We start from the raw sequence: 16035 nt of genomic DNA, 5'->3' as shown, positions 1-16035 counted from the left end.
ATGAGCAAGCCTGAAGATATTAAACATATAGTCTCAAAAAAATAGCCATATTTTAGATTTTGAATTGGGTTAAAATTTTACTAGATAATTTTATAGGTTTAATTATATATGGTGTTGGCTCGCTATATCTAGCCGGGATTCAAAAAACTTGTATATTATTTTTTATTTTAATTATTTTTAGAGTCAATTTCAGATTTTAATTCAAAAGTGCGTAATTCGTCTTTTCTTTCTTGAACTCTTCCCATGGCAATTACTATCTTGGTGGCTAGATATTGCTTATGATCTTCATATCATTAACTATTCCACACAATTGTTTTCTTCTGGCCTTGATTTTATGCTGCATTTAATGCAAAATAAAATTATTTCTAGTTTTCATCATTGCACATATTTAATCGCTACTGCTATCATCCATAACCGGGTAACAAACTTTTTTTTAATTATCAAATCACTATCTCTCTCGATCTTTCACTCGTCCGGGGCCCAACTTGCCATTTTTATGTTCATCCTCCCCCGTTAAAATCTCTAGTGAGGTGCCATGTCTAATTTCTTTTCTCCACTACAACTCTCTTCTTTTACTTATTGCACAAACAATACCATGGAGTTTAAGTTTAAAGTTCTAGAGACAATAGGGCCACCATTGATGTGCTTCTCCCTGTTCTTCTTTAGTGTCGGTTATTCTTATGAACAAACATTGTAAGGTTTGTATGATACTTTTTCTTACCTTCGTTTTTTCTAAATTTTTTGTTTGGATTGTTTACAAAAAGACAAAATTTAAGGTTGCTTTGCCAGGAACAATGGGTTAATTTGAATAGTGCAGTCCATTAAGATTGTTACTTTTCTGAAAATAGTGATATTTTTCAAGTATGTTCTTGGAAAAGTGCTGGTTTGAAAGGGAAAAAAAAAATCAAAATATTAGTCCCTTGTTATTCAAATTACAAGTCAAATCGGACAATTTTGTTAAATTACACTGCAACTCTTGTCTGCCTTAAATCAGACTCTGATTCATCGTGAAAGATCCATGATTATCATTTCATGAGATCCTACAGCTTGTGTGATTAATTTAAGATGTTCAATTCTTGCAGTGCGTTTGTCTATGATGAACTATGTAAACCATGATGTGATACATATCATATTCAGCTGCTTGATTATGGTTTGATAATCAAGTACTCATCATTTCATGAAACCCTAGGCTAGGCTAGGCTGCATAGCATGTATGGTTTTGCCTCCAATAGTAGCGCTTTCTAACCGCAAATGTTAATTAATAAATATTTGCAAAAGCACTTTCTAACCGAAAAGAAGAAAGTCCTTGATAATTAATCAAAGGATGGGCTTGCTTACATGTGTAAAATACAATGAGTTGTCTGGTCAAGGATGCCTCTCACTTTTCTTTCATCTTCTACATAAGCAAAAAGAAGGAACAGAACATGAACCCTACAAGCCCTGCCAGTAGGGGAACCACCTTATAATCACAAGAGTTCGAGGTTGCAGTTCCCTCATGAACCTTGTCTGCGTGTCTAGCAACTTGCATGTGTGGTACCCAGTAAGAGGCATCTGATGACGAGGATGATGATGATGATGATGATATGATAGCAATAGCGATAGGGGTAGGGATGACAACGATTAAAAAAGGGAAAAAAAAAAAGGATTTATCTCCTAAATTCATAATGATCATTGCACCAGTAAATGGCTATGATTGAACAACACTATAGAAACGTCTGTTTCTTTCAATACATCTCTCCCTGCATGAATAACCATTAAGCTATCACATCGTTACCTCCGTTCCATTTTACAGTGTAGAGAAATTTACTTGTATTGATCTTCAGTGTGAACTCATTAGTTTTTTTGTCCCTACTTGTGTCCAAGTCCCATGTCCCTGCCTCCTTTTTACATGGGACAGACAGTTCTTCTATTCTTGTTCAGGTCAGTTTACTCTTGTCTAATTTCATCCCCATGCCAGATACAGGTTATGAATCTTAATTTCTTAGATAATTTGGTTATTTAAAGATAAAAGAGACGAGAATCATGCAGATGAAAGAACATGTTTTTCTTGTATTTTCTGTTTTAAAGAATAAAAATTATAAAAACATGATTATCTTTAATTATTTATATCTCTTCGACCAAAAACGTGTTTCATATAGAAAACTGTTTTGAAAGCCATTTGATAGCTAAAACTCAGGACCCATAAAATGAAGTGTTCGGCAAAGCCTTCCCGGCCGGTGATTGGAGCAACCTCTATAATTTATTTTGACGAAATGGCTACAATCTTTAGCCATTTATCTGAACAAGGTTGCAGGTACCAAGAAGAACCAGGGAAGGAGGCGGTCCTAGGGCGAAAGGTCACCATGTTCGATGGTTGAAAAGGGAACGTGAATCATGCTAGAGAGCATGCAGCAATTAAGTGGCGACATGTTTTAAGCTTAGCTAGGTGTTCCCTCACTCTATTAATCTATACGAGTTTTCAGTGATTCCATTAATCCGACTAAAATTCAGGTCTCATTACAAGAAAACAAAATAGTATTATTTTAATAAAGAAAATAACATTACCTTAGATTGACATCTCAATAACAATCATGAAGTGCCAAGAATAGGCAGTAGCCCCAGCCCAATAAAAATCAACAGCTCTAAAAGCCACATGGATTTTAACGAATGTATCATAGCAATTGTTGAAAAAGTGGAGCTAGCGAGATTGAAGAATTCAATGCCATAATGTTCAATGTTTTTGTGCCCCTTTATGAGCTTTGACAAAGCAAGGGAGATGGGCTTCATTTTCTCTCAAGTCATACCTCATTGATTCTTCAAATTCAAGGGAGTGGAGATTATCGTTGAGAAATTAATGATTGGTTGGATTCGGAGGTGCACATGTTCAGACCATTTTTTTTTCTTTATCGTTTTTCCTGCCCATGACACTTGGTACGAACTTTAGTGGAAGAGGTCACATGTTGAAGCTTTTATCTTCTCGATTCTTCAAAGCTTTAATGAGTGGAAAATATAGTTGAGAAATCAATGATTGGTACTTGTTGTTTATCATAAAGTTTATTATGTGACCGTGATGCAAGATTTCAATGTACATAATGAACAATCATGTTATGGTAGTACGGTATATTTTTATTATTTTTAAAAGTGTCTTTGCATGTATATTTTGAGTTTGAGGTAGTTTTTATGGTTGGGATTTGAAAAAAAATAAATTTAAAAAAATATAATTAGATATATATTTGATAAAAATTATAGTTGAGATTTATATATAACAAAAAAACATATATAAAATGTTTTGTAATTATGTAGTTATGGACGTGATTGTGTTTGTTTTTCAAAATGTTTTTTACTTTGAAATATATCAAGATAATTTTTTTATTTTTTAAAATTTATTTTTGATATCAGCGCATTAAAATAATATGAAAACACAAAAAAAAAATATTATTTTAAATTTTAAAAATATTTTTTTAAAATACTTTTAAAACCTAAAAATAAACAGAATTTTACGAAACTCGATCACAAAAACATGTAATAACTGTTTTTTTTTTAATTATATTTTAAACTCAATTTTTTAATGAGCCACGTAATAAAAAATACAATTTGATATGTTATTAAATACCTAACTGTATTTTTTTACACTGCACGCAGAAAAACTGCAGATAAACAAAGGCAGCCCAGGTGATAATCTTAAATTACTCTGGTTTGTTTCCCAAGTGTGCTTGATTGCTGTTTTAAAAATAAATTTATTCAATAAAGGAAGTTCCTAAGCCATTCATACATGTCTCTTTTGCTATAAAATATCAGCCAAATATAATTTTGTTTGCTGTGTACTATCCATCCATCATTCACCCGGTTTTTTACTCAATCCAACAAAAACACTAGCTCGATTATAATTGCTCTGTAATTGTTGTCAAATGAATTTCTTTCTTTCATCAAATATTATATCTGAATTTAGTATAAATTAAATTAAACACAGTGAGCTTAGGTTCTGTGCATTTTTTATATTTTATTTTTTCAGGAATTAGCTCTGCAACCAACAAAGCTAAAAGGAGGCCAGGAGAAATAATGAATGTGAGAGAAGGGAAAGCAATCATGCAGCGATAAGGATTTGACTATGAGCCCCATATGCACGCGTTGTAACAGCTGATGCTGACATTGTAAGAAGGCCTAACTATTTCATAGACTTTTTTTTTTTTTCTTCATTTTTTTATAGCCCTTTCTACCATCTGCGTCAGCCCCAAATGTAGACAGGAAGGTCCCCAGTCCCCACTGCTAGTATTCAAACTGATTACCCAACATTTCTCTCGTCTCTTCATCTACCTATCACACAGCATGAAAGCATACATGCTGCGTACAATAATATGCTGTTTCTAGATGAGCAAAAGAGATTAAAAAGGGTCCAAGGAAATGGTTATTGAGACTATGTGGAGCATAGTTGTAATACTTGGTCTGCCTTGATAGAGTGACTCGAGCCGGATCAAATCTAGTGGGGTAAATGATAGAACCAGATTTATAAACAGAAAGTATCATTCTGGCTTTTTTAGCTGAAAAAAATAAAATAATATTGCTTCAAGAGGTTATTTTAAAATTAAAAAGATTCAGGTTAATCTAAACCGAGCACCGATCATCGTGTTTATTAATTAAATATAAGATGGAGTTGGGATTACAATTTCATGTGTTTTTATGAAGTTTTTCATGAACAAGTGTAACATGTGCATTATTAATATCAATGGATGATTTTTATGAAGTTTTTCATGAACAAGTGTAACATGTGCATTATTAAGATCAATGGATGATATTTACATCTTTATATTTGGATGTATCGTGTTTTAACATCTTCTGTAAAAGAAAACATATACGAAGTTAAGAATGTTTTCTAAATATAGTTAGGAGGAGGAGGAGGAGGAGGAGAAAGCGACAAGTAACGAGGAGAGGGTAATAAAAGAGGAGGAGATGGTGGTGGTAGATTTCTGAAAGGGATGATAGTCCTCCTACCCAAAACAGGAACAAGGAGGGAGGGAGACAAGGCCAACACCATCACTGTCTTCCATTTATATTTCATACTTGGGACCAATCACACCCAATAATTGTATACTTCAGGGTCCACAAACTATATGATCAAAACAAATAGTAATTCATCATTCAATCCTGCAAGAAAATACTCTTTCTTTCTTTCTTTCTTTCTTTCAATGTGATGCTCTCCCATTTTCAAATTAAGTAAATGTTAAAATTATCAATATTCCACAAAAAAAAAAAAAAACACTCCATGAAACTGAATATGTTAGAAAAGAAATCGATATGTCTATGAGGATGCGAGTCCTTCTCATTAAAACTATTAATTAATTAATAGAAAAATTAAAAATAAATTAATAGTAGTGTCGTTTCTGTATGAAATGAAGGGAAAATCACTCGGAGAGTGAATATAAAATAGGTTTTAGGAGGAAGGGAGTGAGAGATATGGGATGTGATGCAGTACTAATGATTGGAAATGTTGGTACTTGTCTCCTTCACATGGGGCACCTGTCCCCTCCCCTTTTGCCGCAAACCCAACCCTCTATAATTGGCCCCCATAAGGCATAAACACACAAAATTCACACCATCTAAATGTCATCTTTCCATCAATCAAATTAATCTTGATTTGAACGAATAATTAAATTGAGTTAATGATTCACTTTGATTTTGTATTTTTATAAAAAAACTAAACAGGGTTAATTTGATCTTTTAATTGTGCTTTTTTAATAAGCATTGATTTAATGAGTCTTTGATTTATAGTGAGTTTTTTTTTTGGGTTTGGTTTAATTTATAAAATCTAAAATTAAATTTAAAATAAATCATATTTTTATAAAATTCTCCTAACTAGATTAGGAAACTATTCGCTTCACAATAAATATCCCAAATATTTTAACTAATTTGCACATTTTTAAATGTACTTATCAATAATATACATGTATCAACAATTAAAACTTATTATTTATTGATATGCTATGAGTATAAATATTGAAAGGCAAAACTAAAAAATTATGAGCTTAAAAAAAATAAAATAACAATTAAATTTAGGTAATTTATTTATTTTATTGTACATTAAACGATGAATTAACAAAAACAGCTCCAGATAAATTAGTGATGACAAATAAATAATATAAAATAACCAAAACGCCTCTAAACCTAAAGCAATCAATTGTTCTTTTCAAGGCTATAAACGTAATTCCATTATTATAGTGAATAGTAAAGCATGTCTATGGCTACAAGAAATCTCTAATGCCTTTTAATATATTTTTAATATATTTGTCAATAATTACTAGATTTCAATGAAATTTGAGTAGCGTATGTTGTTTTTGGCAACAAATTCTTCGGCTGAACGCTTATTATTTTTGAAAGCTTTCCATCTTTAGATGTACCCCTTGATGAGATTTGTCTTTTTTCTTTGTTTTTATTTTTTTTATTTTTTTATTGATTGTTATTGTTGATATCAATCCATTTTTGAAATGATGTTATTGATTTAGTTTGAGATTTGAATTTATACGGGTAATTTTTTCCAATACAACATTATGAGAAAAGGTTGCAGTAGACAAAAAAATATTATAGTATTGAGAAAGTAATTAGTGATATTTTATTAATTAATTTTAAAAAAATAAATATATATTATTTTTAATAGGATATCATGATTTATTTTCCGATAGCATATTGACAGTCTAGCCTTTGAGATTAAATTTTGTTTTGCATTTAAATCCCTAGATGTCAAATAGGAGTTTTAACCAATTAAGCTTTAAGACAAAAAAAAAAAAAAATGCCCTCTTAACCCTAGCAACTTTAATATCTTCTCTATCTTGAAGGGTTTGAAAATTTTGATTCTCAATAACCAAGAAGCCATTCCATGTAAAAGTTTTACTAAAGGTAGAACAAAATGTCTATTTTCCTCTATAAGAATTTCATACCCAAATCCTTCATAATTTAGGAGAAATTGCAGCATTATTCATATAATATTGAAAAAATCAATGAGAAGGTTGAGTGTTTTTTCTCTCTAGAATACAGAATTTGTTTAGCTTTTGTTATATAACTATTTGATCTATCTGCTTTTATGTTTTGGGAAATTTTTCTCATATTCATTTTAAGAATTTTGAGAAATCTAGAGAATTGGTGTATGCTTTGGGGACCCAATTGATAAAACAATCAATTTGGTGACTCAATTTAAAATTGGTGTAAGGCTGAGCCCTAATATGATGTTAACCCTTAATTATTATTTCCATAAAATTTTGTTCATGTCATATTATAATTATACATTAGTTTCCAGCTACATTGCATAAGCATTTCTCGGCATCTCAAGGCTAATGGGCCTTAAAGCTAATAAAGTTGGAGAAGTGGGCTTGTTTTAAAGACAAAATCCAATTAAGAAATTGAAATATGAAAAGGCCCATGAATCCGAAGACCCAATATGACATCCCTCCCTTGACACTAGCAAGTGGTGGCAAAAATGGAGACGGTGGTCTTGAATCTTCCAGCAAAGCAATCCGAAGACCCAATTTCCAAACATTGCTTTAATGGAGGACGAGAGGAGCACGGTGAAGCTTGCCTGTGCTATTTGTTGTTGCTACACTGCGATACTGGTGTTGCTCCAAGTGTTGGACCGAAAAGAAGGCTGTTGCTGGACATGCAGGGCGCATCGGATGCCGGTGGATGCTGCTTTAGGAGAGGAGGAAAGGACAGAAGAGTTCCCTCTGCTGCTGCTGCTGCTAGCTTGTGTTTGCTCCCGGTTGCTGGAGCTATTGATGGCATTGTGATTATAAGGGAGCTGCGGAGAGAGGGGAAGAGAGACTGAAGGTCAGTGACTGGAAGGGAAAAAGGACTTGTATATATGAGAAGTTGCAACTCCTAGGGGTTGAGATTGAAGAATGAAGTGTCTGTCTGATGGGGAAGAGACTGAGACTGGGGGAGAGTTGAGACACATTATAATTTCTAATTTTCTTATAAGTTGATAAATTATATTTTTCATTAAAATAAATTTTTAATTTTTCAATTTTATATTTTAACTCCTGTAAAATTAAATTAAAAATCAACATGTTAAAAATTGAGGTATAATAATTCTCATGCATTGTGAGAACGAGAATGCATGCTTGCAAACTTACAACCATGAAGTCGTTCCTATGATCATATTGGCCTCTCACAAGGATTCCAACAAGTGTCTTTAGCGAAAAAAGTTGGTAATTCTGCTCTCAACTTCTGCATCTCCTCCATCTTAGTGTATTTGATCAAGTAAATTCTACTGCTAGAATTTGGCAGGCAAGGTCGCGTATAAGCAGGATTCTCTTAACCCCAAAGTCAACTAGAATTTTATATTGGGATATCAGGATATGTATCTCCTCATTCCGTACTCTATTACATCCTCAAGATAAGGAAAAATCAAGGTCAATAATAATATATAATTTGATAGTTAGATTGGTTGTATAATTATAGAAGCATAATATTTGTTCAACGAGTGCGGCTAACTGAACAGTGAATAAGATTTGGTGAGAACGGACCTAGTTGCTTCTCTGAAGGTTCATTATTCCAAAGTGGCATTGCCAGAAAGTTGAATCTCTTCGATGGTTATAAGGTCTTATTGCTTTCTATGTGCTAAGAGTGGTTTCTGGTGTAGGAAGTGCTGAGAAAGTAGAAAGAAAGCAAGGTTGAAGAATCAATTCATTGCACTGTCAATTAACCTCTCTTTTAATGTCAGCAATTGAGCCTTAGGCTCATCATTAGCCTGTCACAGTAAATAGTAGGTTCAGCAATTTCCCCAACCTTTTTCCTTGCAACTTGGTAAAAATTGCCTGTGAACCACTTGTTAGGTTCCATACGAATTTGTCATGGCCTGCCACCAACCAGCTACTTTGTTCCATCCAGCTCAGAGTTTTAGTTTTCAAATCCCTTACTGCTCTTATGGTTATCAAAACATGTTAAACAAAAGCAACTTGACCTGGAAACTCTACCGCGTCTTTAGTTGACCTTGCTTGATATCAGAGTCAACGGTAGCACCGTGTGTCGATATCATGCGAATTTGAGCAGAAGTGTTTGATTTACCACTAAAAACAAGTTGAGAGAAGAGAGAAAATCTGAGGTTCATGGGGAGGCTACCTGCCCAAACTGAAGCTGCAATTCAGCATTTCAGCCATCCACACCCATTACAGCTCTCCAATTACCAGCCCCAACAGACGCTTTGCCTAGCTTCATGTTCATGTTGCAAGCTCAAGATCTCGGGATCGATCTACGCTTGCACACAGTGCAACTACTTTCTTCATGTTTCTTGTTCCCAGATGCCTCAACAGATCACTCATCCATATCACCAAAACCATGTTCTGTCTCTCCTCTCAACCCCCATGTATCCTGGAGACTTATTCAACTGTGATGCGTGTGGGAAGCAAGGAAATGGTTTCTCTTACCATTGTGGAACTTGCAACATTTATATCCATACCACATGTGCGGCCATGCCCTTGGTGCTCACCCACCAGTCTCATCATCACCAGTTGAATCTTATACCCTTTGTTCCTTACCCTAACATGAGCTTTTCTTGTGACATATGCCACAACTTTGGTTCCAAGCAATGGCTCTATAGGTGCAACCTCTGTGGATTTGATGCTCACTTGGATTGTGCCGTATCACAGCCAAATCCAGCTCAAGCTCAAGCCCAATACTACCAATCAGCAGCACCAGTATCAGGTATTCCTCGGTATCAGGCCGTTGGAACTCCACTGGCAACAGTTCCTGTCATGGAAAACCTTGCCCCCAACAATTATGTGCCAAAAGCTGCTACCTCAAATGTTTTTGGATCAAATATGCCTATGTCTAATGGGAGACCAAGGGGGCAGGCGAATTCTTCATTGAACCAGCTAGGCTCTATATTGTTGCCAGCACTACTTGGTATTGGCATCGGTGGTCTTGGTGGTGGCAGAAATAATAGTGGCGGAGGTATTAATCTTGGAGGCACCTTTGGTGGGGGTGGTGTGGATTTGTCATCATCATTAAGCGGAGTTGACATTGGAGGATTTGGAGGTGGAATGGACCTTGGAGGTGGTTCCAGTTTTTAGCTATCTATTCAGATTTTTCATGTGTATTGACAACGTCTGTTTCTCTATGCTTTAATAATCTGAGGTTCCAGGATATTTTTTTTCTTGCAAGAGAAAAACAGAATCCTTGGGAAGTAAAAAAAAACAACGCACCCTTAAATTCTAATTGTTGTATTATGATGATCATCATCAGTACTTGGGAATAAGATTTGCACTAAAGGAAGCTACTAGCCATCAAGATCAACTCACTGTCCCCATGAATAATCTGTTGTAGTTGATGCTGATTTCTGAGAAGAAAATTGTGATTTAAGACATTTCATTGTGTTCTAAAGTTTATATATATATATATATAGACAAATTATATACTCGACAAAAAAACATTACATATCAAAATTATTTAATTTCTATGCATTCGAATTTAATCAATCAAATTATTTCTTTCTCCATATAGATTACTTAAAAATACAATGCCATGGGCACATGATTGATTTTTCTCGAAGACCATGGACAAAAATAGAAGACAATTAAGAGTATATGGACTAAAATGGAGATTTAAACAAAGCAGAAACCACCAAAAATATCATTAGCTCTCAAAAGAATATAACAGGACCCAAGTTTCTTGACCTAGTAGCTTTGGTGCCACAACTCCAATCCTAAATCCTCAGGGACATCAAAGTCAGTGCTCAAAACGACAGCACTTTATACCCAGCTGGCCTGGAACATGCAAGAAACCAAGCACCTGTCAATCAATCCCTCAAACAACTACCACCTCTTGCTTTGACTTTTATTTATTGCTATAAAATGATTTTATCGATAAATCTTTGATCTTGAAGAAGACCTGAGTTGTTCATCTGCCCCATACAGGTGCTTATCCTTTTCTTTTCTTTTCTTTTTCAATTTCTTGATTATTATTGTTGCTATTGTTTGATTGTGTTTTTGCTTACAATCTTGGTCTTATTTACATTCTTGGGCCTCAAAAGATGAATGGTTTTTTTTTTTTTTGCTTGAAAAAAAGATTAAAAATATAGAGGGGAGAACTTTCAGTTTCTGGGTTTTGTTTTTTAGTGACTAAATCAATGATTGAGCTGGTTTTGGATTTATTTTTTTTTCATTTTGGTCGGAGTTCGATTTGGTTTGGATTTTAATTATTTTTTTTCTTAAGCTGATTTTGATTTTCTTTTTTGGGTATGCAGGGAGGGTTTAGTTTAGTAAAGTTTGGATTTTTTTCCCCCTCTTATTTACTTATTCAGAGAGTGATAATTGTGTCAATTAATTTTTGTTTTGAGGGAGTTTAAGATAATGGGAAATTTCAGTTTCTGGTTGAGTTAAAGAATGTGTTTTTATTGTTCTTTGCAGGGTAGGGTATATTGAGATTTTGGTTTTTGTTGTAGAAAGATTTTTGAATCAGATTGGTGTAAGTTTTTTGCTAGAAATAATGGATCTTGATTTGAACCAAGAGCCTTTATACCCTTCCAATGACTCGCTGTTGGGACTAGCATCCATACGAGATGAATTAGAAAACACCCATGGTCATATAGAAGAACGCCTCAGGCAGCTTGAAGCAGTTACTTTCAGGGCTAGACAACGACAGAGATGGAGACAAAGTCACTTTACCCCTCAAACAGTGAATGTTTCTGTGGAACCAGCTACTGTTAATGTTCGCAGTGATGGTGAGCTGCTTATTGGGGAGGCTAGTGTTGCTACTGAAGAAAGGAGAGATGAGATGAATAAATTTGGCAAAAGAAAGAGTACCTATTTGATAGCTAAAGCGTTAGGCAGGAATGGGAATGGTAAGAAGGCCAGAACTGACAGGAGGAGTGTATTTGATTGTAACGTATGCCTTGATATGGCACAAGATCCTATATTAACTTGTTGTGGACACCTGTTTTGCTGGCCGTGCTTCTATCAGCTGTCTTATGTTTACTCGAATGTGAAAGAATGCCCTGTTTGTGTGGAAGAGGTTACAGATACAAGTATTATTCCAATTTATGGCAATGGAAACAGTGATGATAACAAGAAGCTCAAGTTAAAGGAGTCTGGCTTGAGGGTTCCTCCTAGGCCCTCTGCACAAAGAGTTGAGAGTGTGAGACAACAACTCATTAATCACGGTGCATTTTCTTCTTCCATTGAGGAAAGAATGCGGTATATTGGCAATGTGCTCATTGCAATGGGGGAGATACCTCCGTCAGAGGGTCTTGATGGTGTTCCTCTTGAATCTGACAGAATCAGTTTCTTGGCAAATCGAACCAGTACTTCTCAGGCACTGCCTTCCATAGGAGCAGACAGGAGCCAGCACCACCGTTCTGTTCAAGTTTCTAGGTTACTGTTTCAAGGAGCTGCTTCACTATCCTCCTTTTCATCTGCAGTGAACTCTGCAATGGAATCTGCTATGGAATCTACTGAAAGATTATTTGAGGACCTTGGGGCAATTTTGCACAGCCATCGTGGGAGAAGAAACCATCAACAATCTTCACGTCCTGCTGATAGAGATTCATTTTCAAGCATTGCTGCTGTTATTCAACCTGACGGCCAGAACCCGGATACTGTTGCCGATGCTGATTCTACATTGCCACAGTCTGCTTCTTCTTCCAGGCCTGACGATGTTGTCACTGTTTCTCAATTGGAAAGCCATAGAATGGGTACTGCTATAGAAAGCAATTTTAGTGTGCCCATTTCTTCATCTTCTAGAAGAAGAAATCTAGTTTTTAGGCTTTCAGAAGTGGACAATAGTGTAGAAACAAATTCTTCATCATCCAGGAGAAGGGTTGAAGTTCCTAGAGCTGCAGGAGCAGACAATGCACATAACCGTGAACGTAGAAGGAGAAGCTTGAACTGATGTAGCCATAGAAATAAGGGTTAAATTGATTGCATGTTCCTTGTCTGAGTACTGTGATTTAGTTGTGTTGTTGGAAACTGATACATGTTTGTGTTTATGAAGACCGTGTTTGCCAATCTAGGCATTGAGTGCCAATTGCAATTTAAGCAAAATATTGGGATCACACTACAGGTGTTTATACTTTTGCTGTTGTAGATTTATTATCTGGCTGTTTCATTGGGAATCTATGTGGTTTCTTACTAAAGACACGTTTACCGAAGCACGCAGCATCATCCTTGATTGCATAGTAGGTGTTCTATAAGACAGAAAGCAGCTATTTAACCGGTACGCGCATGAACTCTTGGTGAAAGATTCGTTTGGTTCTTTCTGCCTTTAGTTATATACAATATACATGTTCAATAATTTTATTTAGTTTTTTATTTCCTTTTTGAATTTTTTGCTTCCCTGTTCTTTTGTATTTGTGATATCCAAATTCAGTGCGACAAGAGACTTCACACCTAAACTTTTTGTTGCTCTGTTAGCCTTGTACAGGCTTCTCTTTTTCTACACATTACCATACCATGTTGTTGTGAAATTTTTTAGACACGTAACAGTATCCAAACAACTAGTTGATGCTTTGTCGAAAGATGACATTGGCTATCACATGGGTTTCATTAAGATATCTTGCATGCCTGGTTAATATCAAACTGCTAGCAGATTTGGATTGAGGACTTTGCCATCCTTGTTTCATATCAATTACATCAGTTTCATGTGCATGACAATACTTCTTACCTTTCTTGCTCCATAGTTTTTCATGTCCCTTATTTTTTAGGCTAGGGATAGAACAGTAATCTAGTTACTTCTGTTAGAAAATACATTATATGTCAAATATAAATATAGTAGTAGAAAACCATCTCATGGATCATCAATACATGGAGTTCTTCCAGAGGGACTTAGGTTTAGTTGAGGTTTTAGTTTTGGGGGGTTTAAGTGTGCAAAGTTTGATATTTTAGGTGTGGAAATGAATTGATTATAGAAATGGTTATAGTTTCAGAGTTGAAAGAAACATTATAGGCCTTGGACTATTGAAGGGAAGGTCTCATGCAAGGTTACATGGTAGAGAGCCTTAAATTTTTTGGCCTAGTTACAATTGCTTGGCTATTTCTGAACCCTTTTACACGACATAGTACACACTACACATCAATTACTTGCACAGCTGAACTTTCACCTATTGACCGCATATTTACCAACTCGTTACTCTAAGCTAGAGCTACAACTAGTTGGTCTATCCAGAAAAATCGCTACCGAAACTAACAATGGTATTTTAGATTCCACCAAGTGGTAGCTCCTGACCTAATTTGCTGGTGGCAGGGAAATATTAGTCTTCCAAGGGAGAATCAGAATTCTTATGTTTATTAATGCAACAATAGTTTTGTGATGATTTATCTTTGATCCCTCACTTGTGCTGTTAGTATTACTGCGTTTTAAACTTTGCAGTTTGAACTCATGGTATCGTGGCAAGAGAATGGTTAAATGATGTTTTATCATTAACTATTTGTTCATGCGTGTTAAAACGTTGCGTCTGTTGGCTGGTAACCTACGTATATTCGTATATTTTTTGTTTTGATTTTGTATGTCAAAAAAAATGAATTATAGGTTTCTTCGAATGTTTAAAAATGATAAGGTGTAGTGTCAGGACATGTTCCAAATATGCAAAAGAACACGAGCAAAAACTGTAGGCAGACAATATGGCAGAGTCGAGCAATTTTAAGAACACAGAAAAACAGACTTGAAACCAACCGTTGTCAGACCATAAACCAGTTAAATAATTATCAATAGAGGCTTGTTTAAACTCTCCTGCCACAAGCTAAATATGATCGTGTTGTCCCATCTGCAAACTCCATTTATGAAAAGTCCAAATTTCACAGAGAAAAGCTTTCTGAAAATTAGAAAAGATTTGTCAGACTATCAGACAAATTAAACGTATGAAAGCTCAATTTAGTTTTGACATTTGTAATTGATTTTCTAACAACTCTCTGTTCTCCTGAAAGTATAAACACGACACAAGAAAAGAATCTGTTCGCAAGTTCATCACATATCTCAAATAGCATTCAAGGTTGAAGTGTTGGTTTTCACGATGTCTATTATCTTTATGTCTCAAAATGCTTTCTCTGCATACAGACAGGAGGGTTATCGGATTAGTGGAAAATCCTGCTCATTGGACTCTGGTTGATGCTCAAGGTGTTGGCAAATTCTATTACCCAAACAAGTGACTAAAAAATGCAGAATCCCTATATCCTTTCTTAGAACTGGTATAATATGCCTTCAGTCTTGAAAGTGTTGCATTCATATGGAATCTCATTCTGGTTTCACTTGGCTAACGACTTAAACTTCTGCAGGGGCAAGTTATTGTGAACCAGTTTGAAGCAATGACTGTCCATGGACCATTAGCTGGGGAGGTAAGAATGCCTCAGATGAAGTGTTTATCTTAATTTGTGCATGCAACTTTGAGGGTAGGATTGGCCCTATTTCCTTAGAATGTGAACTAGAAGATTATCCATATTTGCTTGGGTCTTGCAGGGAAAAGGGCTCTCGTTTGAACTGTGAATCCCACTAATAGTCAATCCATTGATAATCTCTTAAAAAGAGAGCATGAATGATCACATATTGAGTCGAGCATCTCAGTACGTGATCTAGCAAAGTGGTAGAGGGAAATCCCTACAGGCTAGTGATTCATTACTGGTGAAAGAGTGGGATCTCACACTAAGCTTCTCAAAAACTAAAGTTATCCTAAACGCATGCCACTTCTCTGGTGGACTCTATTGGAGAGGTATTATTAGGTGTTTAAAAAGGATTTGTATTGACAATTAAGTAAAGGTTGGTCTCTCCTCCTCAATGTTTCGACAAAGAGCATTAATGTCTTGCCGGATTTTCTTTTCGAAGGCATTGAGAATTTATTGTTTGATTGGTTTTACCATCTGCTATCATGAGTTTCCTGCGAGAGTGTTTGAACAGGATGAGCAATGGAGTGTGTGTGTGTGTGCTGGCATTCGAACTGGTCCACTAAGCCCAACACAGCTGTCCTGCTATGATGCCTTGTTCTAATAACAATATGCTAGGGTTTGGTTTTGGCCCTTCTTTGTTTCTAGTGCAATTATGATTTTGACTCATGTCTACGATTGCTTATATCTAATTTGATGGGTGGTT

General features: G+C 35.3%; 2 protein-coding genes across 11 annotated transcripts; both read left to right on the top strand.

Annotated features, from left to right (window-relative positions):
- The first annotated feature begins 8925 nt into the window (after positions 1-8925).
- Positions 8926-10327, top strand: LOC105109329 (uncharacterized). Its single transcript, XM_011004008.1, has one exon. The coding sequence runs from the start codon at positions 9072-9074 to the stop codon at positions 10032-10034; it is 963 nt and encodes a 320-aa protein (XP_011002310.1). The 5' UTR covers positions 8926-9071; the 3' UTR covers positions 10035-10327.
- Positions 10328-10595: 268 nt separating this feature from the next.
- Positions 10596-15778, top strand: LOC105109328 (uncharacterized). Of its 10 annotated transcripts, none has more exons than XM_011004007.1 (5): positions 10596-10877; positions 11370-13020; positions 13117-13173; positions 15014-15140; positions 15228-15778. In XM_011004007.1, exon 2 carries the CDS (start codon positions 11449-11451, stop codon positions 12847-12849), a length of 1401 nt encoding a protein of 466 aa, XP_011002309.1. In that variant the 5' UTR covers positions 10596-10877; positions 11370-11448; the 3' UTR covers positions 12850-13020; positions 13117-13173; positions 15014-15140; positions 15228-15778. The 10 variants fall into 10 exon arrangements, with proteins under 10 accessions (XP_011002309.1, XP_011002308.1, XP_011002307.1 ...); XM_011004006.1 differs by having other exon boundaries at positions 15010-15140; XM_011004005.1 differs by having other exon boundaries at positions 13110-13173.
- Positions 15779-16035: the final 257 nt, after the last annotated feature.

This window comes from Populus euphratica, unplaced genomic scaffold, assembly GCF_000495115.2.
Source record: "Populus euphratica unplaced genomic scaffold, PopEup_1.0 scaffold438.1, whole genome shotgun sequence".
Taxonomy (NCBI): domain Eukaryota; kingdom Viridiplantae; phylum Streptophyta; class Magnoliopsida; order Malpighiales; family Salicaceae; genus Populus; species Populus euphratica.
Note: the sequence above shows the minus strand (reverse complement) of the source record. Positions and strands in the feature narration are given on the sequence as shown.